General features: G+C 41.0%; 2 protein-coding genes across 2 annotated transcripts; one reads left to right on the top strand and one right to left on the bottom strand.

Annotated features, from left to right (window-relative positions):
- Positions 1-1,346: 1,346 nt before the first annotated feature.
- Positions 1,347-12,710, bottom strand: LOC311502208 (uncharacterized protein; the record flags this gene model as incomplete). The annotated part of the gene is made up of 21 exons (XM_084564334.1): positions 12,267-12,710; positions 12,049-12,152; positions 11,448-11,602; positions 11,198-11,369; positions 10,963-11,089; positions 9,924-10,012; positions 9,575-9,789; positions 8,396-8,578; positions 8,135-8,270; positions 7,753-7,845; positions 6,789-6,826; positions 5,923-6,464; positions 5,097-5,200; positions 4,845-4,999; positions 4,445-4,616; positions 3,522-3,648; positions 3,180-3,280; positions 2,816-3,030; positions 2,394-2,576; positions 1,587-1,722; positions 1,347-1,428 (listed from the first exon to the last, which is right to left on the bottom strand). The coding sequence occupies exons 1-21, from the start codon at positions 12,654-12,656 to the stop codon at positions 1,347-1,349; spliced, it is 3,519 nt and encodes a 1,172-aa protein (XP_084420460.1). The 5' UTR covers positions 12,657-12,710.
- A 3,693-nt stretch (positions 12,711-16,403) lies between these two features.
- On the top strand, positions 16,404-25,448 carry LOC311502823 (organic cation/carnitine transporter 2-like; the record flags this gene model as incomplete). The annotated part of the gene is made up of 10 exons (XM_084565218.1): positions 16,404-16,808; positions 17,079-17,182; positions 17,982-18,136; positions 18,241-18,412; positions 19,273-19,399; positions 21,162-21,259; positions 22,778-22,992; positions 23,109-23,291; positions 23,945-24,080; positions 25,079-25,448. The coding sequence occupies 10 exons, from the start codon at positions 16,404-16,406 to the stop codon at positions 25,167-25,169; spliced, it is 1,686 nt and encodes a 561-aa protein (XP_084421344.1). The 3' UTR covers positions 25,170-25,448.

Genomic DNA, 25,448 nt, shown 5'->3' with positions numbered 1-25,448 from the left:
CTAATTTGTGCAGGTTACATTTCATAAAAGGATTTGACTTGACCAGTCTTCTGTCTTAATGTAGATACAATAAACGTGAAGATGCATGGGCCTCAAACAAATAACTAGCACATAAAATTTCTTTAGAATTTTCAAAGGAACATATTTTATAGAAGAAAACAAAACATAATGAATGATTTAAATATGAACAACACAATATTAGATACATTTAGTGTAAAATGTTCTTTCCCATAGGCTGGGCCTATTTGTTAGAATTAAATTAAAAGATGTATGACTTGAAATAAATTACATTTTTATTTAACTGCTCATTACAGAAACATCTGTGGCTTTGCCACTGTGCATTTAAAGGGAAACTACTGGGGTTTTTTTTCAACCTGGACCTTATTTCTAGCATAAAACATCATCGTTTACTCACCAATATCACTTTTGTTTCATTTGCACTTGTTCAGGAGATAATTAGACCAGCGTATATCCATATAGCGGGAGTGGTCAGGGCATCGAAACGCAGCCTCTAAATAACGCATTATCTGCAGCGAAACTCGTTCATTCCGCCAATACTTTGTTATGATACGCTAGTGCTATTCCCCGTTGAGTCTGGAGTTACCTGTTATCATCATCCGGGGTTTTTAGATTGACCTACAGACCCCGGATGCTGTCTTCTGACCTGGATGATGTCATCTCTGAGCGGCGCGTGCACCCGTTACGGTCTGCTTGTTTACCAGTAATTTGCTACTGCTATGGTTCGTCCACAACCTCAGAGTCGGACAAATATTCAGCCACGTTGCAAAAAAACTAGCAGTAGCAAATTACAGGTAAACAAGCCGACCGTCGCGGGTGTGCGTGCCGCTCAGAGACATCGTCCAGGTCAGAAGCTTATCGTCCGCGTCGCTCGCGTCACGTGACCACCTTGTAATCGTGCAAGTTGCGGTTAGAAAATCGCGTTTTATCATATCGCGATATTATCACAAACGCAATTAATCGTTCAGCCCTACTCCTTGATGGCAGCAGCCATAGCCCGGCAGGATGTAGCCTCTAAATTATTATTACACTTATTTCTTGAATATACTTATTTCTTAAGAAAGAAAGCTCGCAATTTTTTTCTCAGATCAAAGGTTTACAGCAGAAATATTTTTTATTTTAATAATTTTTTTTTTTTTACAAACTGATTGACGACAGGCTTCACAATAAGCAGGTTACAAATACAGTTTCTGCCTTACAAATCAAAATACATCGAACTAAACAATAAGCAAAATGGTTAGTGGAATTAAAATGAAATGGACTAACTTATGAGGCAATACACTACGAAGAAGAAAAATAAAATATACATATGCAAACAGAGGCCATAACTACAACCTGGATTCTTTCCCCTGGTAATCAGATGTGCTCTCTCCATTTTCAGCTTCCTTCTCCTTCTTTCCTCGTCCCCTGCTGGAATATCAAGAGGACATTTAGCGACAGCGGATGAGTAAACCGCAGCATCAGTCAGCTTCTTTGTAAATGTGTAAAGCTACTTGGAAAAACAGTCAATGGTTCATGTGGTTCTAGTTGTGATGTGTGTGAAACGTGTGGACCGTTATCCTGCTCACCTGCATATCTGCTGCATTTGTGATAAGGTCTCTGGCAAAGGTTTGCTATATGTTTCTGGAAGCAGTAGACACAAGATGGCGCCAGAAATGGCTAAAACTCCCATCACTATGTATGGAAGTAGCTTGAAGTATTTTCCTGCAAAAGAAGAATATATTTATAGCTATTACCTAGTGAATGCACGCCTCCAACAACGAACAGTTTAGATCTATGTCTGTGCAGACTCATTTAATATATGAAGTAATTTATTAATATTCTAATGCTTTTGCAGAACATTATAATGGATTTTGGACGTGCAGTTCTTTCAAATAAGTGTGTTTTGTGAGCTCACAGCGACTTTAATCAGTTCATGTTTGATTGCAATTGGAATTTTGTGGTCTCCCAGAGATATTGCACAAGTATGGACTGGACGTACAGAACATATGGACAGACAAATGTACAGAGAGCCCAAAAGTATAAAGCCACAGCTGGCAAATACAAATGCAAAGTGAAAGTTAGATAAAACAGAAATAGCCTCCCTGTACATTTCTAATTACTGATAGAAAACATTTCTCGTGTTACATGTCATTGGTTTACAAAAAAATAAACCTTGAGGGCAGGACAAGAGATCTAATTAAGGATTATGAGTTAACATGTAGACGTAGGGCACAATTTGGTTTTGACAAAACAATCTAATTATTGACAAAGCTCATTCATGTTTTAAAGTGCTAAACATCATATTTGTAAGGTTGAATAACACTTTCAGCTCAGAAAACATCGCCAACTAACAGCTCAAAACAGATTTTTTTTTTAAAAATGTTGATACCTACCCAGATAAATGATAAAGGGGGAGATGATGGTGCCAACACGAGCAGCCATGGAGCAGCAGCCCATCGCTGTGTTCCTGATAACAGTGGGGAAGAGCTCCGAGCTGACGGCGTACACGACACAGAACGCCGCCGTGATGCCAAACTTCCCCAACATCTCAAGAAACACAGCCACATCCGGTAAATCTAAGGAATTAAAAACGAGCTTGGAATTACAGCACACACTGTAGCGACCTGCATCCAAACAGCTAATGTCTCGGTGGTACGTCCTTCAAGTTAAAATATACAGTTTCACACAAGCAGCGCAGCTCTCTGGATGGTCAGACATTTTTAGTGACAAAGTCTAAAATCATGTGCTTATGCAGTATTTGTTGTACTCATTTGCAGAGTTCCATCAATCTACAACCTGCTCTCGAGAGGATTACCCATTGGAATGAGGTGAACACAGAGGATCATAACTCCTCCGAGCAGGAGCGTGGAAGACTGGCAGATGTGCCTGGAGCAGTACTGCAGCAGTAACAGGGCGATAATGTAAGCAGGGACTTCTGACACAGCAGACAAGAAGCAGTTCAAGTAAGGGTCGCCGTGCAGGTTCGAAGTGTTGAGGATTAAAGCGTAGTAACTGATGGTGATGATCAGCCTGCCAAAGACATTCAGAACAGTACACATGAGACTGGAAACATAGCCTCGGTTGCAACTGTAACAATTATCTAGCATGGCCAATACTTTTATCCAAAGTTTCAAGTGTGACCTTTAAGTGGTTTATATGTTAGGAGGCTGTAGACGTACCACAGAAGTGAACACACTAATGTAATGGAGAAAATGTTGCACGTTTTCAGGATGAACAAAATGTTGTATTTCTTGTCCTTCATCGACAATGCTTCATCAATCTGGAAATAAATAAATAAATAAAAAATTAGGAGGAAATTAAACTTTGATCCTACAAGTGGACATTATGCAATATAATAAGTCACCAAACACAAACAGGCTAACTTGAAATGCAAAAGTGAGCCAAAAGATAATGCTGGAGACGATAAAAGATTTCAGTTTAACTAATAAACATTTTAGAAACTTTGAGGCAGGTGTAGATCACTCTGATCATGTTCTGACGGTAAAAGCTGATGAACTCACCTCAGCTTGAGTAAAAATATCCTGTGGAGCCTGGACATTATTGCTCCTGGCAGCATCTTTCAGTATGGCCTCAGCCTCCTCCACTCTTCCATGAGAGAGCAGCCAGCGAGGAGACTCTGGTATGAACCTGGTCAGAGACAAACAGTTAAACATCAATGTGCATGAGCAACGTACAGCTGAGCAAAGCAAAGACAGGGATCTTGAACAAATATGCTGAGGCAGCAACACATCTGAATGGAGAATGATTTCAATCTGGTGAAATTAAAATTTGTGATGTTAAGTGAAGGGAATTTTAAACTCTGCTCATGTTCACTTCTCCCGTTGGTGTGAAAAGACTCTGGACCTGCCGCCAGTCTCCTAAAGGTGCAGGCTCGACAAATCCTGCACTCATTAAGTGCACGAGGAAACGCCCATTCGAGACTCTTAAACAGACTTAAATAAACCTGACGACTGTCGACGAGGTTTATCTTATGCAAGAAGTATTTCACAAAAAAGTACATTGGTTTTAAAAGAGAGGAAGCGTCACCATTGAGGTTCTACCACCAATAAAGAATATCCAAGATTTTCTCTGGCAAATCTCCTGAATTTATTAAAAGGTTTAAAATGTTTTTTGTTGTTGTTGTTGTTTTTTAAATGAACGTTATATTGAAGCACTTTAACTTTAAACTTACTGTTTTTGTGTCTTTTGATTTTGATTTTGTCTATTTTTTAGCTACTTATGCTCTTTTAAAGTGCCCCTTGGGGACAAATTAAGTGATTTGAATGGAAATTAAATTGAATTAAATGCAGCAAAACTACTCCATGCAAAGACACAATGGTTTACTTCCCCAAAGAAGAATGTTTTGTGTCTTTTTATTTCATGTTAAAACAAAGAATGTAAAAGACACTGTAAAAAGGAATACAGTGATATACAATATCCTCACCACCACAGAGGGACATAGATCAGGCTAGAGGCAGCCATGGGAATCAGCAGCATTCGCCATTCACGGAGGAAGTAGGCTGCTGCAGGCATCGCCATGTACCCCAAGGCTGAGCACATGAAAACCCCAAGGGAGCAGAAGATCACTCTGGTTTTTGGGCTTAGAATTTCAGACCCTGCAGGGGTTACAAGTTAAAGGAGAACTCATCAAAACAAACCTGTGACTCAAGCTTTTGGTTAACTTCATTTAAAAAAACAAAAAACAAAAAACACTCATGCTGACTATCACTACAGCATGTCTCGTATAGCAGGTCATACGAGCCATTCAAACACACAGCACGGTATAGTATATAAACACATCAAGCAGTGTGAAGTATTATATTTCTCCCTGGAAAAAAACATACCCAGCACAAAGCCGACGGTATAGTTGGAGAATCCCCCGGCACCAACAAAAAAGAAAATGAGAGTGAAGACCTCCCAGCTCGGGGAGAATATCTGCGCTGTGACTGCCACAGTCTGAAGAGCCATCATGACAAAGAGTGTAGGCCTTCTTCCAAACCTATGGAGGAGTTTAGTCCGGTCAGCTAAGTCATTTTCTTTAAAAAATGGGGCTGTTCGTGAAAATTTGTTGCGACAATTTTGTGCACAGTACGGACCTGTCAGACATCTGGCCCGAGACAAACGCTCCCACTAGCACGCCAACATAATGAAGAGAGGTGGTCAGTGGCGTTTTGTATGCGTTCTCACATACCAAGTTCCACTGCAAAGCAAACACATTTTCTCATTTAGTCACAATACTTTTGATACTGTGGCATTATATTTTTTATTTATTTAAGAGCAGCCTAAGGCATAAAAAGACCGCATAACTTTATAAGCTCACTTGGGTTGCGCCATTAAATGTTAAAGGTCAATGTGAACGAACCCTTCTTGTGGCACGTTCGCTGACATTTTCAGTAACTGTGAAGGTGAACGGTAAATTAATGTATTGTAATTTGGACATGTAAAGTTTTCATTGCAATTTTATAACATTTTCTTTAAAGAGAACGTTGTTATTCCCAACAGCCTCATCCTTTCATGATGCCTTCTCATAGTATATCTCTACAGTCCATCTCTTTATCTCTACAGTATCACAAGCTGCAATATACCTGCCAAAACTAATACTTTTATGATGGCGAATACATTTAAATGCTAATTTGGTTTTAAATATGTATCTATACTATCATGTTATACAGTGACCATGAATGGGGTGTTTATGGGTAGGCTATTAGCAATAAAAAACAAACAAACATGTTATCTGGCGTGCTGCCATTTTTCAGTCATTTAGTTAAATGAGTTTGGACTTTAGTCTAAAGTCAAGTCTGCAGTGGTCTCAGTAAAATATCACTTTTAAAACAGCATTCAAATATTTTTAGTTATTAATGTCTGAATAAATGCAGTTTTCCCTGGAAAGTCTGAAAATGTATTCAATGATTTATCGCTCACCTCTGTAACAATTGTAGACTGGTAGATTTTTTTGCTGTAGGTCCACCCGTCCCGACAACTCTCCAAAGGAATTCCACTCACATTCACGTCAACGTTTGGGATGTACCCACTGTCAGAGTAGTTTTTGACCATTTCCAGATCAAGCCTTGAGCAAGAGCTGCGCTTTACAACGCCGTCAACCGTTTCCAGTGGGACTGTCACGTTTCTCCACATCTCACTGATGTTGTAGTTTTCAGGGATATAGCATTCATGAGGTGGGGTGTCCGCTACGAATACTATATAGATGCCGATAAATCCATTCGGGATGATGCTGATGGCCAGTGCTAAAAAAATCCTTCGCTGAAAGGGTCCCCAAGAACCAAGGAAAGACGTGATGGTGTCATAGTCTCTGACTTTGCCCATTGCCTCAACAAAATCCTTAATACTTACAGAAGAAAAGAAAAACACAAGCCCATGTGTTGTCAGTACTGATAGGCACGAGAGAGACTGTTCTCTGCAGCTCTGTGATATGCATTTGAGGTCATATGTGCTGTCAAGCTGTGTTCAGGTTTTTATACGCCAGATTCACCTGTTCAGGGAGTTTACACGATGACACACTGCTCTGTGAGGCAAAAAAGGCTGGGCTTATGCACAAGCACGTGTTCTTGAGTTTATTATACAAGGGTTTTTAAATATGCATTATGCAAGCAAAGAAAATACATATCCGTGGCATAATAGCACTGAAAGATCATTAGTTAATAGTTTTCAAGCAGAGGTGAAACAGTAATGAAGCCTGTCATAGTCATTTCCACTTATGCTTCAGTTGTTTATTGCAGCCGGGTGGTTTAAAGATTATGAATCTCTTGCCTAGGTGCACATTGGTGTACATCCATAAACTAACACCGGGGACCAAAGTCCTGCAAGACTGCAACGCAGGAGGAATTTAACTCGGTGCACCGTTTAGTTTTGGCAAAAATAATGTCAGCATTTCAACAGATGCCTTCATTTTGTTAACAGTAACAATGGTGAGTATTCCTGCTCCTGTCAGGTAGTTGATAGATTTTCACTTTTTTTTTTAATGGGAAAACGTTAAGCACAAAGAGTTTTATAGTACATCTGGTGTCTGCATACTACTGCCTTTACATTCACTGCACACTATGTAATCATTAAACAAACAAGCTACCTGGCTGCTGAATGTAGCCTTTTTTTAAATACATTTTTAAAAATGATGACCATATTAATGGAAGATCTGACAAACGCAGCTCAGGTTGTGTATTAAAGTTTTGGGGGGTTTTTTGTATTTTTTGATCACATGTAACAGAAGAAATGAATCAGATACTGAGCAAGTATTTCAATTTTGAAATACTGAAAGTACAAAACAGATTTTAAAATAACCTCCAGTGTCCTGTCTTTGTGCAAAGCTGAACTAACTGGCTGCTGAATGTAGCCTTATTTACTGCCCAGACATGAGAGTGGTATAGTTTTCTCATATTAGTCAGCAGCAAAAACAATAACGCAGATAATCTTACTAATCCAGGATCTGGTATTTGTTGTTAAAGAAAAAAACTGATGAGGGTTCATATGTTTATTTATTCATTTTTTTTTATTTTTTTTATTTTTTTCCAAATAACCTGCAGCAAAAAGTAGAACCCAATCAGATACATGTATTTCAATTTTCTAAAAAAATTGAAAGATACATTTGTTATTCTAGAAAGTTTTTACAAACATCCTATAAGTAAAAAAACAATTAAAAAAAAACTGTTGTTGTGCAACGGACTTCTTTGCCCCCATTTTGGTCACTTTCAAGTGAGAGGTACGTTCTTTCTTGCTTAGAGAGGCTATCAAAGAAACTAAGTCGTAAGGGTTTGCACATCAGATTTGGTCTCACGTTGTAAGGCTGGGTCACCATTTTCTATATACTTCCTCTTAGGTCCACTGCACAACCTGTAATAGAAAGCAACATGTTAAAATGGTGAAAGAATACCACACACATGAAAGGATTATTACTAAAACGATGGGAGTAAGCCGGAGTTCTGGGAGAGAACACACATAGACACAGGGAGAAAACCCCACAGAAAGGCCTCAGTCCAGGCCACTGGAACCTTCTTGCTGTGAGGCATCGGTGCTAACCACCACACCACTGTGGCGCCCCCTTACAAAGGCTGCCACCCGTATTTTAAACGAGTCAGTACACTCAACGTATATTATCAAATCATGTGTGAAATGCTCCTACCCTTGACATTCTTGCATCTGCTCCACAGTTTCTGGAAGATCTTTATGGAGGGTCTCCGGAAGGAAGAAGTTAACCACAGAGCAGGCAATCGTGAGACTTCCCATTAAAATATAAGGCAGAACCTTGTTATATGTACCTGTAAAGATCAAACGAACAAATACCATCAGTAAATATTCTGTTCCTAAAAATCATAATAAGCATATTTATATATATTTGACCTTTTGGATATATCAGTGCAGTACATATGCCGTTTCTACGTACCTAAATAAATGATGTAAGGAGCTGTGATGCTGCCAATGCGTGCAGCGGAAGAGCACATTCCGATTCCAACGTTCCTGAGTACAGTGGGGTAGAGCTCGGCGGTGTAGATGTACACAGTGCTGAAGGCCAAGGTGAAGGCAAATTTCCCGGTCATTTCCAGGGTTAGGGCAGCATACTGCAGGGCTGAGGAGGTAGTTGGATGTTTCAGTTGAGCAGAGGCAGAAATGCTACAGTGTACAAGTAAAGGTCCTCCTTTGAAATTGTACTTAGTACAAGTACAAACGGACCACAAACATATTCAGAATAAGAGGCTTTATTCACAATAGCCTCGTACGTAATATTGGTATTATTGGATTATAATTAAAAATGCATTAATGAGCTGCTGCAGTCAGAAAATACTAATTACTTTACATGCTGTATTATTTTAACATATACTAAAATATCATGCTCATGTAGACTTCAGAGTAAATTCGTGTTCCTACAGAGACCCAAATGTTCCACTGAACTTTTGATTGACAGAAATAGTTTCACCAGTTTCTTTAGATTTGTGCATGTTAGTGCATTTCTTGATATTTTGTGATGTCTATCTGAAACCGCAAAGGACAAAAAGTAAATTATTAATCTCTGAATTGTTTTGAAATAAACTTATACTCAAGCGCTGTGTTTTCCAGTGTGAGGTTGCCGCATCTCCTCTCTTAAAGTTGTTGGCTTATACCATAGCCTCATTGTACATACGTCAGTTTACGCAGTAATTTACATGTGATAAAGTATATTTCACCTGCCTTAACTATTCATCTAGCACTTGTGCCGCTTTATATGAAGTCTACTTCCTGGGAACAGCCTGTCCAGACACCTTGTGATAAGCATTTAGGCACTTTGAGTACTTTTTCACAAACTTCTTTATACTTACATTGCACTATATGTAGAGAACTTGTCATTAGTAGGAATTTTGAAAATTATTAACATTTTACATACCAAAAATAAATGTTCATAAAAAAACGTGTATTCTTACAGATTAAACCTCTCTGCAGAATATACCAGAAAAATGGTCACAAGGACGTCGTAATTCTTCGAAGCTTTACCACAGCCCTAAAATTACATCTTACAACCAAGCTGATATCATGTGAACCGCTATCTTTATTAGCCATGTTTGCTGTAATTTCAGATAAGAGGTCTTACTGTCAGGGATGAACTGGATGAGCAGGAGAACTCCTCCTCCAATGACGAGGTAGGTCGACAGAAGAGCTCTTCTCGGACATTTCCCCAGCAGCCAAGTGGACACAACGTAGGCAGGGACCTCGGTGGTAGCTGATAAAAAGCAGTTCATGAAGGGGTTGCCGCTCAGGTTGGAGGTGTTCAGGGACAAGCCGAAATACCCAATGTTTATTGCCATCCTGAAAAGACAAAAAGCACCTTTAATAAGTAAGAAATAAAAAAAAATATATCCACTGTTCCATCTGTATCACCTCTGACAACTTAACAAATGTTTGAAAATCTTGTCTGAATGAGGAAAGAAACTACCACTCACCAGAGAAGGAGACACATCAGTGTGATGCATCTGATGTTCTTGGATTTCAGAATATCAAGCATGGTATATTTCTTGTTTAGAGGCACAGCCTGTAGCAAAAACCAAAAAATCAAAATACAGTGTATTTTGAGGCAAACTTTATCAAAATCACTGACTTACATTTTAATATTTTGCCATTAATCTTATTAAATGATTCCCAGTAGCCTATTCTTTTCATGTTATGGCTTGTCTGTCTCTCAGCTGCGGTGCTTCTGGCAGTGTCACTTTGCATTAGAGCTTTTATCCAATCATATTTCAAGCCATCATGTGTTGCCGGAGTCAAACAAATCTGCCTGGGCCTTAACAATTATAACTGCAGGCAGCTGAAGCTTGAAACACATTGTAATGACGCTGTTCCTTGCGGGCCAAGCTAGCTATATGTTGCAAGTTGCACAAGCAAATCGCCCCTGTTCACGTTTTGATAGCTATTTGTTGAACCCACGACGGCGGAAGGAGGAGAGGCTATCGATTTGGTTGCAGATCTTCCTAGAAAGACATTTTCACAGCGGACTTTGAAGGATAAGGCTTGATATTGTGAGGAAAGGCCGCCCAATCCCAGAGCTAGCTAGCCTGACCCAGCCGGGGGAAAGAGTGTGTCCACCACTTTCAGGGCAGCAAATATGAGCGCCACCCTCTGGGGAGAACCCTAAATTGTTTCTTAAGTTCTGATTGTTGGTTTATTGCATGATGTTGATGGATTTTTATAGCTGTGGCGTCATACCAATCGTATTAAGAGGTGTTTTGAATAAGGTTGGAGGTCATTGAAGGCCTAGGTAGATGTTGAACATTCTGCTTTACATTTGAATCAGATTTTACTTTTTGCAGATGTCATTAGAAGAGGAAGAGACCCTGATAAGCAGAAGAAAACAGACAGAATTTATTCATTCATTTTCAGTAACCGCTTGTCCTCTGGAGGTTCGCAGGGGGGCAAAATCACAAATTAAGCCTGTAACTTTTTAAAAATATCATTATTGTTAATGACATAATATGTGAGCCTCACCTCAGATTCTTTGAAGATCACACATGGCGCCTCAACTTTATTTTTCCTTGCAGCATCTCTCACAATAACTTCAGCCTCTTCTACTCTTCCCTGAGTGATCAGCCACCGAGGAGACTCCGTGATAAACCTATGGAAATCAACATAAAGGGGTTGTTTTTGTCTGTTAGGAGAGAACTGGGAACTTTACATTCATGCACGAACATTAAAATGCCAGTATGCATTATGGCAAACCTACCACCACAGGGGGATGTAAACTATGGACGTCGCTGACAGGACAGCAAGCAGAGTCCTCCATTCTCTGATGCCATATGCAATCCAGGGCAGTGTCATGTACCCGATGCAATAGAAGAGGAAGGCGCCGAGAGTTGTGAAGAGCACTCGCATTGTTTTGCTCAACAGCTCCGTACCTGCACAAGAAAATTAACTGAAATTAACGCACTTCCGAAACACCAAATACAAGGTTTAAATATTTTTGCAGTACCTACCTAGTACAAATGCGGATATGTACATGGAGATCTGAGAGGCTCCAACAAAGAGGAACATGACACAGAACATCCTCCATGACTGAGAGAAAGACTGAAGCATGACAGAAAGACACTGGGCCGCAAGGGAGATAAAAACGACCTTCTTCCTCCCAAACCTGAAAGGAAAAGAAGAGCACTATAGTGTCAGAGTATCTGGTATCATTGAAAGTGACTCTGAAATATAACACATTTAGAAAATATGATGACAGAAACGTGCCTTTTCTTTTTGCTGAGTGAAACTCTTCCAGAGCAAGTGCAGAAACAGGGCACGGAATATCATCAGAGGCCCCATTCACCCTCTCAATAAACTCTTTTGTTTTATTTTAACTAAGTGTAGGACACTTCAACAGTAGATGGAGCTGTTGTCTTCAGTGGCAGCTAATTAGATGTGTGTTACTAAACCAGGATTCACTGATCATTTTCCAAATAAACAGCAAGTCAGGAAGCTTTTAGATAAAAATGAGAGATCTACAATATGCAGTCAAAGATGTAAATGGCCTACAATAAAACTGATTTAAGGTGCAGATCAGTATATAATAATAAAGAGTGCATTAATAAATACCTGTCAGAAAGCTGCCCTGAGATTAGGGACCCGAAAAGGTATCCCACAAAGAGAGTCGAGGATGCAAATGGAACTTTCCATTGATTGTCACAAACAAGGTCCCACTGTAGAAGACATGAAAGAGGTGAATTAGACATGACTTCACACACAGAACATTAAAAAAAAACGATAAAAATTTCCTAATAAAATAAACACAAAACATGCACATTCACACTGACCTCTGTGACTATAGTGGACTGGTAGATATCTTTGCTGTAGCTCCATCCGTCTAAACATCCTTCCTGCTCCAGACTGGTGAGGTTAACATCCCTTCCAGGAATATATCCTTCACTTGAAAGATTTCTAACCACGTCCAGTTTGTATCTGCTGCACTGGTCCTGAACCTCTTCGCCATCCACCATCCTAAAGGGAATGATGGCATTCCTCCACTCCTCGGTGAGGTTGACGTCTGGAATGAGGCAGTGGTGTTTCGGAGCTGCTCCAACGAACACAATGTAAAGTCCGTTGAAGCCAGTTGACACATAAACTGTGTTCAGCAGGAAGAATGTGGCCCAGAAGTAAGGGCCAGTTTCCCCTAGGAATGCCGTGTCCTCATCATAGTCTCCCATTCTTTATAAAAAATAGAAATGCCTCCCTGAAGTTTAGGGAGAAAAAAAAAAAATAGAGAATGCGACGTAGTGCCCCTGCTATAGCCTTCAGCTTGAGAGTGGTTGAGTTGAGCTCTCTATGGGGCAGAATGAGCTGGTCCCTCGGTGGGACGGAGTCACAGCTGAAAAATCTCCAGTCCCGAGGGAGTATTAAGCCCCCTTTCAATGGGACAACTTTTCAAACCCAAAGTGAAACAAACCTCCCTTATCAGCAGACGAGGGAGCAAATTTATCGGAGATTAAACAAAAAGGGACGTCCCACCCAGTGATTTGATTTACTGAACGGAAAATAATCAAAAGCTTTCAGAGTGGCCAATTTAGCCACCCAGCCCCCCGCACTGCAGAGGTATTTTCTCTAAACAGCATTCCACACTTTTAAATACTCCAAAGAAGGCCGCGTGCCTGTACTCTAAATGTTGCTAAGTAGCGTTAAGACTCCCAGGGGACTATTTTTAAGCCACACTGTAGAGGCAAACATGCCTCAATGTAAACTCTGTCAGAAACTCTCATACAAGCCTGCATGTATGCTTGCTTTACTATGTTAGGAACAAACTACTAAAAGGCCCAGTTCATGCAAATGTACACTTAGTTTTACTGTCAATCACTTTTAGTCTGTCACGTAAATAAAAATATTGTGTTCTCTTGTGTGCTACACAGCCAGTCTGTGCAGGTATTTCTCCACAAGCCACACAAACAAAAAGGCTGGGCTTTGTACTTCAGGAACTGCCCTTTACTGGATTTCACTATGAAAGACATATCAGATAGGCTTAACTGGAATTAAGGAGAATTAGTTTCCAAAAACCGCACGTCAAGTCTGTCGAAGTAGCACGATGAAAACTCACAGGCAGACATATTTATGTTGCATGTCCAAACAGCCACATCGTGTGCAAGCACTCAATGCTGGCAGGTTGTGGCCCATGAAATATGTGAAAGTAGCTTTCACTTCGATTGTCGTCTGTCTTGTTCACTGTCTTTTCTCTTTTGATAGCTTTATTTTTCTTCTTTTAAAGAATAATGCAAATAAACTCCTAAAGTCGGCAGAACCAGCATTAATGCAAATCAACTTTATTCTTTTGTGCCTTTGTAACTTTAACAGTCAGGCTTTGTCGCCCTGGAGTACTTATTATGTCACTACATTAAGCTGATTAATCACTACTTGCACCCGCTATCTTTAATTAATGAAGATAATCAGGAGAGTTTCAACTGAGAAAATGTAAATGTTTAGTCTCCACCTAAATGCATCCTGTGATATTTTGTTTTCCACACAATGCTGATCAGGAGTTCAACGCGTGACAAGATTAGGTCACGCTTATCTGGGGCCTTTTATCAGCGAAGGCGACCAATGGCTCTAGGAAACAACTAATTAAAAGTCAAAAGATGAATGGTTCTGCAAAATCAAGAGCACAAAGATGCTCACGTGATGCTGTAGGTTTGACACTGGACGACGTAAGTGCACCCAAATTAGGTTTCTCATAAGTGGATAATGAGCTAAAATGATTTATTCTTGTCAGGTTATGATGAGCATGTGACAGTTCAGTTCAAGAAAGTAGTCGCGAACGGAGCTGTAGCCAGGGGGACTGCTTCTCAGGCTAAAAAACACATTTATATTAGATTTACACTAATTTGTTGCAAGATTTGTCAACATAGATATATCTGAGCAATTTAGGATGCACACATTTAATGTTTTTCCAAGTTATGTCTGGGAGAAAAAAAAAGGAATACACATTTATAGCACTTGTTACAGCTCAAGACATAACATTACAACATGAGAATTTTACTGGGAATGGACTGCATGTATAAAAAGAAAAGGTGCATACATCGTATGCATTTGCAAGTGGTTTTATTTCATTATAAATTACCATCACTGAAGTTGTGTGCGATGAAAAGCATGCAAAAGGATGTTTGCCTAACTTCCTCCGTGATCCACGTGTGGCGTGAAACGGCACATCACCGAGTCTCGCAACAAATGTGGAGTGCTGCCCGTAAAATCATTAACCCGAGAGGATTCTGAGAAAATCACGGCTGACACAGACAAAAGCTTTAATGGCTCCACGTGACACGAGAGAAAAGCACATGGATGCAGTCAGTTGTGCTGATTTGTGTAGGAGGGTACTGACTGAAATAAACAATTTGTGAATCTTTCTTTTTTCTGTGGAAGTGCCCCACTTATTAGTATTCAAGATACATTAGTATTTTAGTAAATATAAGTGGTATAAAGTTTATCTCTCTTACAGATTGAACAAAGGAACTGTAAAGTGTTAATATGACTCAGTGAAAGTTTAACGTGCGAGTAGAGGGACTTGTTGATATGTTAACTGCTTCCTGCTCTTTCCATTCTTTCTTCCACAATGTGCAGAAAATCAAAACGCTCCATTATTATACATCATGGTATCATGCAATGAGCCGTTTCCTGCACTGGACAGACAAACGAAAGAGTCGGTTCTGTCGCCTTGTGGAGTGAGGCTTTGAAGAAATTTTTATTTTTTGTAAGGATAGTCTACGATGGACTGGCGACCTGTCCAGGGTGTACCCCTGCCTCTTGCCCGATGACAGCTGGGATAGGCTCCAGCAGACCCCCGCGACCCTTAACAGGAATAACCGGGTACAGAAGATGAATGAATGAATGAATGTAAGGATAGTTTATTATATGTAAACATTCTCCTAATTTACTTGTTCTTCTTTGCACTAAAACAAATGGAAAAAATCTGGAGTTGTCGTTATTTTAGGTCATTATCTTACTTGTCCGGCCCACTTGAAATCAAATTGGGCTGTACGTAGCCCCCCAATACACCTGGTTTAAGGAGTCATAACAAAGAAGAGCACAAAGCTTTATTTAACGTGACTTTGTACCAAAGGCAGTCCGTCATATAGTCATTGCAGCAATAAAAGGGTCGAGAGTGTATCGCAGCATTGTGAGGCAAGAACAAAGTAAGAAATGCAGAAAGAGTAAAATCTTGATCAGTTTGGGATCTAGTTAATTTGAAGGCCAGGTCAACACTGTGTGCTGTACTTCATGTTTTTTTCTTTTTTAGTTCCTAAAGCATTTTTGTGTGTTTGCCTGTGTCAGGCTGCATCCTGCTGGGGATGACTGCTGCCATCAAGGAGTGTCATTGCTATGGGGTGGGGGTGCCTGGTCTGGTCTAGGTGGGCAGTACATGTCTAAGTAACATCCACATGAATGAAGGCCAGGTCCAAAAGTTTCCCATCAGAACACTGAATTGTGAAAAGGTGGTCAATGTTATTTACTTCTCCTGTCAGTGGTCATAATGTTATGCCTGATAAGTATAATATATCTATAAACCTTGATAGAAGAGAATACAACTGTGTTATGTATAAAAATTCACTGCCTTTCTGCAGGGCTGATATCAACAAATCATTAACAGCATTACACAATATGCTAGACACATTTCATTACCATGGGGAATTTCTGTGTTTGAGTATAGGTAATCATTAAAGCCTTGGCCTTTCTCGCGTGGCTTGGTTTAACCTACATTTGGATCAGGATTTGCGCCTTTAAGACAGGTTCATTTAGGAAACCAACGTTAAGTCCAGCAGAAGGTGGGTGGGATGCTTGTGTAGCTGCAACAAAACCACCGCTTCAGAAATGCCCACTCTGAGGAGGTCATCTGTTTCTTAACTCTGCGCAACTTGGCGCGCTGTGAGGACGCACCAAGAAGAAGCAGCAGCAGCAGCAGCAGCAGCAGCAGCATGGCCGATTATGAAGCTGCAACCGCCTTCCTCGGGGAATGGGGTCGTTTCCAGCAGCAGGTGTCTTTCCTCCTGTGTCTGACCACGGTCCCGAACGGCTTCACCGCCCTGGCCATCGTGTTCCTCGCCGACACGCCGTCTCACCGCTGCCTCATCCCAACGCACCTCAACCTGACCGCGGCGTGGAGGAACAGCAGCATCCCGCTGGAGGAAGACTGGAGCCACGGCGGCGGCGCTTTGGTGCCCAGCAAGTGCTCCAGATACAAACTGGCTGATGTGCAGAGTTTTTCGGAGAGGGGCTTGGTGCCGGGCGTTGATGTCAACCTGTCCAGTGTGCCGAAAGAAGGCTGCACGGACGGGTGGGAGTACGACCAGAGCGTCTATATTTCTACCATCATATCTGAGGTCTGTACCCGCCTATTCCCAAACTCAGATGATGCTGCAGCTGCTTCCATGCTGAGCAGAAATAAAGTCAAGTATGTTGGGGGTTATGGTACAGAAAGAATGCAGGATTATAACAATATATAACATATTAATAATATAACATATTTATTATATGTTGCATTCTATTAATACACTGATAATCATTATGATTGATGTTTCTTGTATCTCCAAATATTCTCCAAATGTTGCACTTTATGTTCTTGAACATGTGTGTGTGTGTGTTTTTTGCAGTGGGACCTGGTGTGTGACAACAGCTGGAAGAACCCACTGACTTCATCCGTCTTCTTCTGCGGAGTTCTCACCGGCTCCTTCATTTCAGGACAACTTTCTGACAGGTCAAAGAGGAAAAAAATAAAATGGTTAAGCGGCTGATAATGTAAACCGTCCTGGCAGGAATGGTTACTATAAAAACAAAAGTCACTGCTTGCATCAGGCAATTTAAGGACAGCCCAAGGACAGCGTCTCCTTAAACTCTTGACCCCGCATTTCTGCCACACTGTCAATCAATCACTAGATCTTTCAGCTATTCAGGTGCTCAGTTTGTCAGCTCCGAACCTTAACTCAGACCGGCATGACTTTGTAAAACTCCAAGCATCACAGTTATTCGAAAAAAAAATAAATAGAAAAGCATATTATTGCAGGTGTTGCACATCGTCTTTGCTTTAAATTGAATAACAGTCGAAATATCTATAAAATGTAAAGTGTATTGTGCAGCACACAGATTTCCTGGACAACTCTGGAACAGATTTAGGTGAAAGGGGAAGGAACACAGTTGATTTTACACATCAGCGTCTTTTTACGGGCGCTTAAGCTGGCTGGTTAATTATAAAACTGGGGTTAGAAGACAAAGAACAACACTTGTTTCCGTTGGTAAATATGTTCTCGGTCATCAGACAAATGGAAATGTTGTATTCACTCTAGTCGTAGCTCTGTCTCAAACAGCTCTGAGAACATAACTTGGCTCTTCGACTTCCTTCTAAATCGAGATTTGCATTTTATACACGCTCTGGATGAGAGTGAACTATACAATGAAGTTTCTACATGGAGCAGCAGTGCAGCAGCATTCAAGATGCATACTGAATGATTCTCCCATCTGACCCGCCAACTTTCCCTGTGCTTTAAATCCCTTTTCAGGTACGGGAGAAAAAAAGTATTGTTCGTTACCATGGCAGTCCAGACAGTGTTCACACTCATCCAGGTCTTCTCTCCGTCCTGGGCCATGTTCTGCGCTATGTTCTTTGTCGTCGGGTTGGGACACATTTCCAACTACGTGGCTGCATTCGTGTTAGGTAGCTTAGTTCACCTCTACTTGTCAGTTCCCATATACATATATACGTACATATATATGTCAAGCAGTATGTAAATTAAACGTGATTCTTCTTCATGTCCTAAGGAATAGAGATATTAGGCCCACGAGCTCGGACGGTTTTCTCCACGGCCGGTGTGAGTCTGTTCTTTGCTGCCGGCTACATGTTTCTGCCCCTGTTTGCATTCTTCATCAGAGACTGGAGGATGCTTCTGCTCGGCCTCGCCATGCCTGGATTCATCTTTGTCCCTCTCTGGTGGTAGGTAGGTGTGTGTTTGCGTGCATGTCTGTGGCTCTTGGCCATATCTTCAGCTGCATTTCTGTAGTGCTGAGTTGTAGTTTCAGTGTGTTGATTAAAGCCACTTGTGAATTGTGAATGTGACTTGAATTGATATATAAGGTGCCTCTTAACATGAATGAAAATTAGTCTTCTTTGGTGGCATCGCTCTTGCAAACTAAAGTTAGAAATAGAATTGTCATCGTCTAGTAAAAAAATTACGACATACAGTTCAGCAGCTATCTGGTCCGGAAGCAATACAAGTAAACGCTATCGTAGCATAAAGATAAAAACTATAGCAGCAATACACAATAAATTACCATTAATGACCAGTGTCGGTAAGATGTGGAATTTAAAAGTTTGGGTCTTTTGCAGTGTTGATCAGACTAAATTAATAATTTGAAGATGTTCATTTGGATTTTGCTTATTTTTTATAAAATCTGTGGTTAAATAATAGCCGTAAGAAATGATTCCTACAAATACACGGAGCATCTGTTTGCTTCGAAAGCCTAAGAGCGGCCCCATCCAGCAGAAACTCTTTAGGAAATTTGTGAAGTCACATAAAAAGCGCCAAAACGGCACTGTATGTGTGAAGAGTTAGTGGTCAGACGCAAGACTTTCACTCGAAAACGGAGCTTTTAATATTAGTGTTAGTTTCCAGTTGCATTTTGGTTAGGTGTAGGTGTAGTAGAAATTTACTTTAGTAAGCGATAGTGGTTTCAGGAACAATTGATCCTTTCACAAGCTTTATGCCAGGTATAAATAGTATTTTTGGGTTCTTTGTGTATGTGGAAATAGCATCTGCCATGAACTTCTGTCCACTCTGTTGTGGAATAATATAGGTTCATCCCAGAGTCTCCCCGATGGCTACTCTCTCTGGGGAGAATAAAAGAGGCTGAGGCCATAGTCAGAGGAGCAGCTAAGATGAACAAAATCGAACCTCCGCCGGTCATCTTTAGCCCTTCACAGGTGAGAGCCCCCCCCCCACCCCGACTGCTGTGGTAAACAGATTTTAGTTGGTCACGAGGGTTTAACTTCATCATGGTGAGCACATCCTTAAATAGCTTCAGCCACATCAGAGTTTCCATCAAAGACAAGCTCATGGGAGCCCAAATCTCAATCTGTCCTTACACAAAATATTTAAAGAGACTATAGCTGTCATTTAAGATACTTACATTATTCAAACTACAGCAGCCCTTACAGTATATGGAACAACTTTAGACTGAGCTTATGGATGATCTGGATGAATGCCACGGGTCAAAATGCATCAGTCTGATAAAGTGGTTCCATATTCTGCTGGAGTTTTGAACACTTCATATTTTTCTTCCTCCTCCATGCACCTTGGAATTAGGTGAAGTTGTGTTAACTTGTCTTCAATGGGAGCCCTCTGGGGAGAATGAAGGAGGAGACTTTTAGGGTTCACTGCTCAGTGTGATGTTATCATTTACTTTCTGGTTTAAACGTCAGTGAACACTAATCTGGACGACAGCCGACTGACACATTAGGAACAGATATCAACACATTCACCTCTGCTAGTGGAAAAGTTATCCAACTGTTTTTTTTTTTTTTTATTTGCTTTTTAACATCCATGACCATCTTGTGACAATTCATTGTTCTGCTGGGAAACTTTTGGATGTGGCATTCATTCATGTGGATGTTACTTAGACATGTACCCCCACCCCATAACAATGATGGCAGCAGCCATCTCCAGCAAGATGCAGCCTGACATAGGCACACACACAAAAACACTTTAGAAACAACTAAAAAAAAAAACATGAAAAACAGCAGAAGGTGTTGACCTGGCCTCCAAATTCCCTAGATCCCAAACAGATCAAGTATCTGTGGGATGATCCACAGAGGCCCCTCCCCTCAACCCATAGGACCCAAAGGCCCCCATTAACAACATTCTGTTGCCAGACACCACAGGACACCCTCAGAAGGCCCACAACCATTCTCTGATGAGTCACAACGAGAAGAACATTGGAAAAAGAAGCCAAAAAGGCTGTCTAACCATTGCCCAGGGTTTCTTCATTAATGTCGTATACTATATGCATCAAGCCAGGTGGTCACCTCATCATGTGACTTCCAAACTGTGAACTTTATTCCATAAACCAAACTCCCACCTTCATGACCTTTACTCTGTGCAGACACATGGTGCCCTGCACTTAGAAACAATGGATACCCTGCACAGGTTAGAAGGTGTTGTTTTTTTATTAAATCAAAACAACCAGCTAAAGTTTAACACATGAGCGCCGGACTTTTCAGTTCTCTGTTTATGTATGCATGCCCCATAATCTCCCATGTAAAAAAACATCTTAACACTGTGGTAACACAGTGGAGCTGTGTCATTTGTTCGGCTAGCTTTTATTTTGCCCCTTGCTCACAGCTAGAAATTGGCGGCAGGCTGCAGCAGTTTCTGTTCTTGGCAGCAATGCGTTATTTTCCATTGGAAACTGTTAACAATCGGGTACAAGCTGTGCATGGCGAATGACCTGATGAACAACTTGATAGAATTTTAAAAAATGTTGATGAACAAAACCACTTCTTAATTCAGTCTTTGATCATTGAGTTTGTACCTGCTTTAACTTCCAATGTTCATGTTTTGGTATGAACATGTGTTCACTCAGCATGTGGCCAAGCATTCACAGGCCTCTTTCTAATTACATTATATCTGGACCAGTGGTTCTGCTTGTTAAGTGCTTGTTATTCCACATGCTCTCCCACCCCACAGAAAGAACTTGAGTCTGAGAGAGGGAGGCCGCACAACATCTGTGACCTGCTCCGTTCTCCAAACATCCGCTGGATCTCTATCACGCTGTGGCTGGTCTGGTGAGTCCCTGCTGTCCCATTTGACCTCCACATTCAGTACAGCGACCCTGCACACACACACACAACGACGCACTAGTTACGTTCAAGTGTCAGCACATACGCACAGTTCTCGTTCGTGTTAATGCATCGTCTTCGACACATGTCTGCCCGTTTCATTAACGGCCAGTAATGACCTGTCGGGAGCTGTGAAGACTGCAGCCAAGATCAAAGTCAGGTTTTATGTAACTTCACAGTGTGCCTACGTTCTTCCTGAGCGCGTCTCCGGAGTGTGCCGAGTCTGAAAACAAAGGCAGCTTGATTTTTGCTTGATCTATAAAGTGTTTATTATTATTAAGCTCATCATAGCAGGTGTATAAGCTCTTAATTATATATGTTTTTAAGTTGAAGGGCTGTTAAAGCCACCAATAAGATAGGGACATTGTTAAAAAAAAATGTCATTCATACATTCATTTTTTTTGTAGCCGCTTGTCCTCTAGAGGGTTGCGGAAGGGCTGGAGCCTATCCCAGGCAGGGTACACCCTGGACAAGCTGCCAGTCTGTCACAGGGCCAACACAGAGAGACAGAAGACCATTCACACTCACACCTACAGCCAATTTTAGAATCACCAATTAACTAATTAAATAACACAGAAACCTTTTCAAGAAAATGCTTGAGCTTACTGTAGTGGAGACTTGGTTTATAAGTATTTCTCTAACTCTTTCCGTCTGCCATTTCAGAGGGAACCATTGCAGCAAAGCAGAGGGACAGAAAGATTCATGTTAAAGACGCTGTAAAGCTCCTAAGAGCTGAGGGTTATGGGGTTCCACTGGTTCCAAAATTTTTTCCACAGGCGGTCTGTTTATGTCTGTTGCCCACCTGTCAAAACGTGCGTCCGAGTCAACTCATCTAAACTGCCCTCGTGTTGCGCTGATGTGACTTCCCTGTCTTCTGATTATTAGAGTCAAGTGATCTATCGATGGTACAAATCCAGTGGAATTGTGAGTCTCTGCATGCATGCCACTTCCAATGTGCTGCAGGAGTCCAAAATGGACACTTTTTTTGATTAAAAACAGTTAATTAATGAATTAATTATAATTATTCCTGTACGATGCATTTGACCCATCCATTCGTTCACACAGCTGAGGGCTGCTACTTGCGTAGCGCTCGGGGAGCAAGTTGGGGGTTAGGTGATTGCACAAGCTGCATCTCTGACCACTACTCCACAGCTCCCCGTTAGATATAATTTTTCCACCCGCTAGCAATGATAAGTGTTCAGTCGACAGAGCAATCACATCAGGATGACATGCAGAGAAATGACAACAGAATTGTCATTTTAGTCTAAAGTCCAATTTTAAAAAGACAAACAAACACACTTGTTGAATTATTCACAACCTTAGTCTCAGATTTGTCAGCAAATCCAGCCTTAATTAATCCCTACGTTTTTGTATATGCTGCAGCAAAGTTTCATCATGTTTCCAATATTTCAATATTGTAGGGTCACGCCGTTGAGCAGTACTGTCAAAAATCTGTCCCCGCAGGAATACCTTGACCATCGCCTACTTTGCTCTATCCTTGAACACGGCAAACCTCCACGGGAACGCCTACTTCAACTGTTTCCTGTCAGCTCTGGTAGAGTTGCCAGCCTACGTTTTGTCATGGATTATGTTTCGCTGGTGTTCCAGGCGATGGACTATGTTCTTGACGCTCTTCATGGGAGGATTGTTTCTGCTCTTGATACAGCTCATTCCAGCACGTATGAAGTTTTACAATTGCTGTTAACGCAGCCTTGATTTCTGCCATCATATCATCTCTTTGAAGCTTTTATTTAAATATTTGCCTTTCTTCAGTTTAACATTTTATTCCCCACAGACCTGATTTATCTGGCCATAGCGCTCGAGATGCTTGGGAAGTTTTCAGTGACGACAGCGTTTGCCATTGTGTACGCCTACACAGCAGAGCTCTACCCAACGGTACTGAGGAATACGGCCGTTGGCGCCTGCTCAATGGCCTCCAGAATAGGCAGCATCACCGCTCCGTTCTTCATTTACTTAAGTAAGGATGCTCTGTTCTCTCCCTAAAGATCAGTAAGTTCATGTCCTTGCACTCATCTTAATGCAATCACGTGAAAAAGCAAGACGAGTTCCCCCACAGCAGTTCTAATTCATGCAGAAGTGCTGCTAAACTTCCTTTTCCGTTTCCATGTGCTCAAATTATTCATTTTTTCCTCAAATTGCTTACACCAGGCAACCTTCTGCTATTTTTGGCACGATCCACGTACATCCGTTCATTCATTATCTAAACCACTTATCTCATTTGCGGTAGTGGAGGATCAGCTCTATGTCACAGGGCTTTGGACACACTTGGGCATTGACTCAAAGGCCATTTGGAGTTTCCAGCTGATCCAACCTGCTTTTCTTTGGATACGACAAACAAAGGAAGAACACTAAAACCTGAAAGAAAGAAAGAAAGAAGAACAAGTCGCAGGAAACCCTAAAAGCGGACTTGATTAGCAGTCAGAACGGGCATAATCCTATCGCTTTCAGCATACACTGTTAAACATTTAATTGACTCAAACTTACAATAACAAACCATTCTTTTTGTAAAGACTCTCCAATTGTATTCTCTTTATATTTAACTACTCTATAGTAATTGTAATTACAAGGTTGTTTTTCACTGTCATTACACCCTCTGATGTGTTGCCACAGGAAGCTATTCCGTTTCACTGCCTTACATCCTCATGGGAAGCATTACAGTTCTGGCGGGGTTGCTGAGTCTCCTGCTGCCCGAGAGCCATGGAATGCCTCTGCCTGACACCATCACTCACATGCAGCGCTTCCCTGGGTAAGAGAAACCAGGGAAACCAGCTGCGTCCGTTTGTATTTTTGCACACTTTTCAGTTTTTTGTATTTCGAGCTCATGTCAACCTGGATTTTGGAAGATTCGTTTTACTGCAACATTAAGAATTAGAGTTTGTAAATTCTTATTTAACAGTTGACACGTTAAGCTTTAAACTCACAGTAATGCATAAACACCACAGTCTGCTGCAGGGATACAAATGCACTTTGATCGCTTTACAGTCCCACTTATTTTCATACAGTTATAAAGATATGAACCTAAGCCTGAAACCCCCAGAACAAGCGTGAGCAGAACAGACCCCTGCTCATATGGGGGGGGGGACTGATCTGCTTGAGGCCGGCTGGGTAGAGACAGAAAATAAATATATTGTGCCACGTTAAGTAGTGAGTATAGGTGGACAGATAGTTGGTTGCTTTCCAACAGAGGCAAGCTATAGGTGCTTTACCCTAGTCTTTGTGCTAAGCTTACAGCAAACTGGCTGCGAATAATAGCCATCTTCTCATCCACAGGAAAGCGAGTAGGTATATTTGGCACAAAGTCATACAATTACTTTAAACTGATTAAGAAATTGTTGAAGTTGTCGTCCTCAGTGTTGTTAATACAAATGCACAGTTCAATAATAAAGCTGCACAGTAACCAACATTTAACTCACCATGTAAAGTATAATGCAGCACATACAATATACTATACTCAGAAGATGTAGTTTCATGAGTTCATGAGTTTAACTTAGTGTCATGTTATTTAATTACTGGAACTGTAAAATATTTACCTGCGTTCACCCAGTCACAAAGCTCTCATGTATCTAAATCTTTAAACTCAGACAGTGCATTGGAATTTTTTACCTGAATCTGATCTTGTCTAGGTTATAGTTAAGTTGCATGGAGCCAAAATGAGGCAGGACAGCACTGCAGTGGACTGCCTTCTGTGAATCTTAACAGTTACTTCATTTCTGTTTTTACTTATTTATTTATTTTTTTCTCCAGATGTTGCCGGGGGACACCTTATACACTCACACAAACAGAGGAAGAGGAAAACGCTGCCAAGAAGAAAAAAAGTAGCAGCGCTCACACCTGACTTGAAGCAAATAACTGGACAGGGTCTTTGTGCACATTTCTACCAAGAGACCAGATGCCACTGCATCAAAATACTGTGAAAGCATACTCATGCTTGGCCAACAATGCAAATATTTCCATAAACAATGCCGCTGTCTGACATTCATGTTTAGGTTTTTATGGCAGAGTTGCTTCAGATTTAACTCATGCACACTTCATAGTTCACGGTAGAAGATTGTGAGTGATTTCAATGGCAGAAAATCCTGTGCACTGTAACAGTCCTCTAATAAACAATGCAATT

This window comes from Chelon labrosus, assembly GCF_963514085.1.
Source record: "Chelon labrosus genome assembly, chromosome: 17".
Lineage (NCBI taxonomy): Eukaryota > Metazoa > Chordata > Actinopteri > Mugiliformes > Mugilidae > Chelon > Chelon labrosus.
Note: the sequence above shows the minus strand (reverse complement) of the source record. Positions and strands in the feature narration are given on the sequence as shown.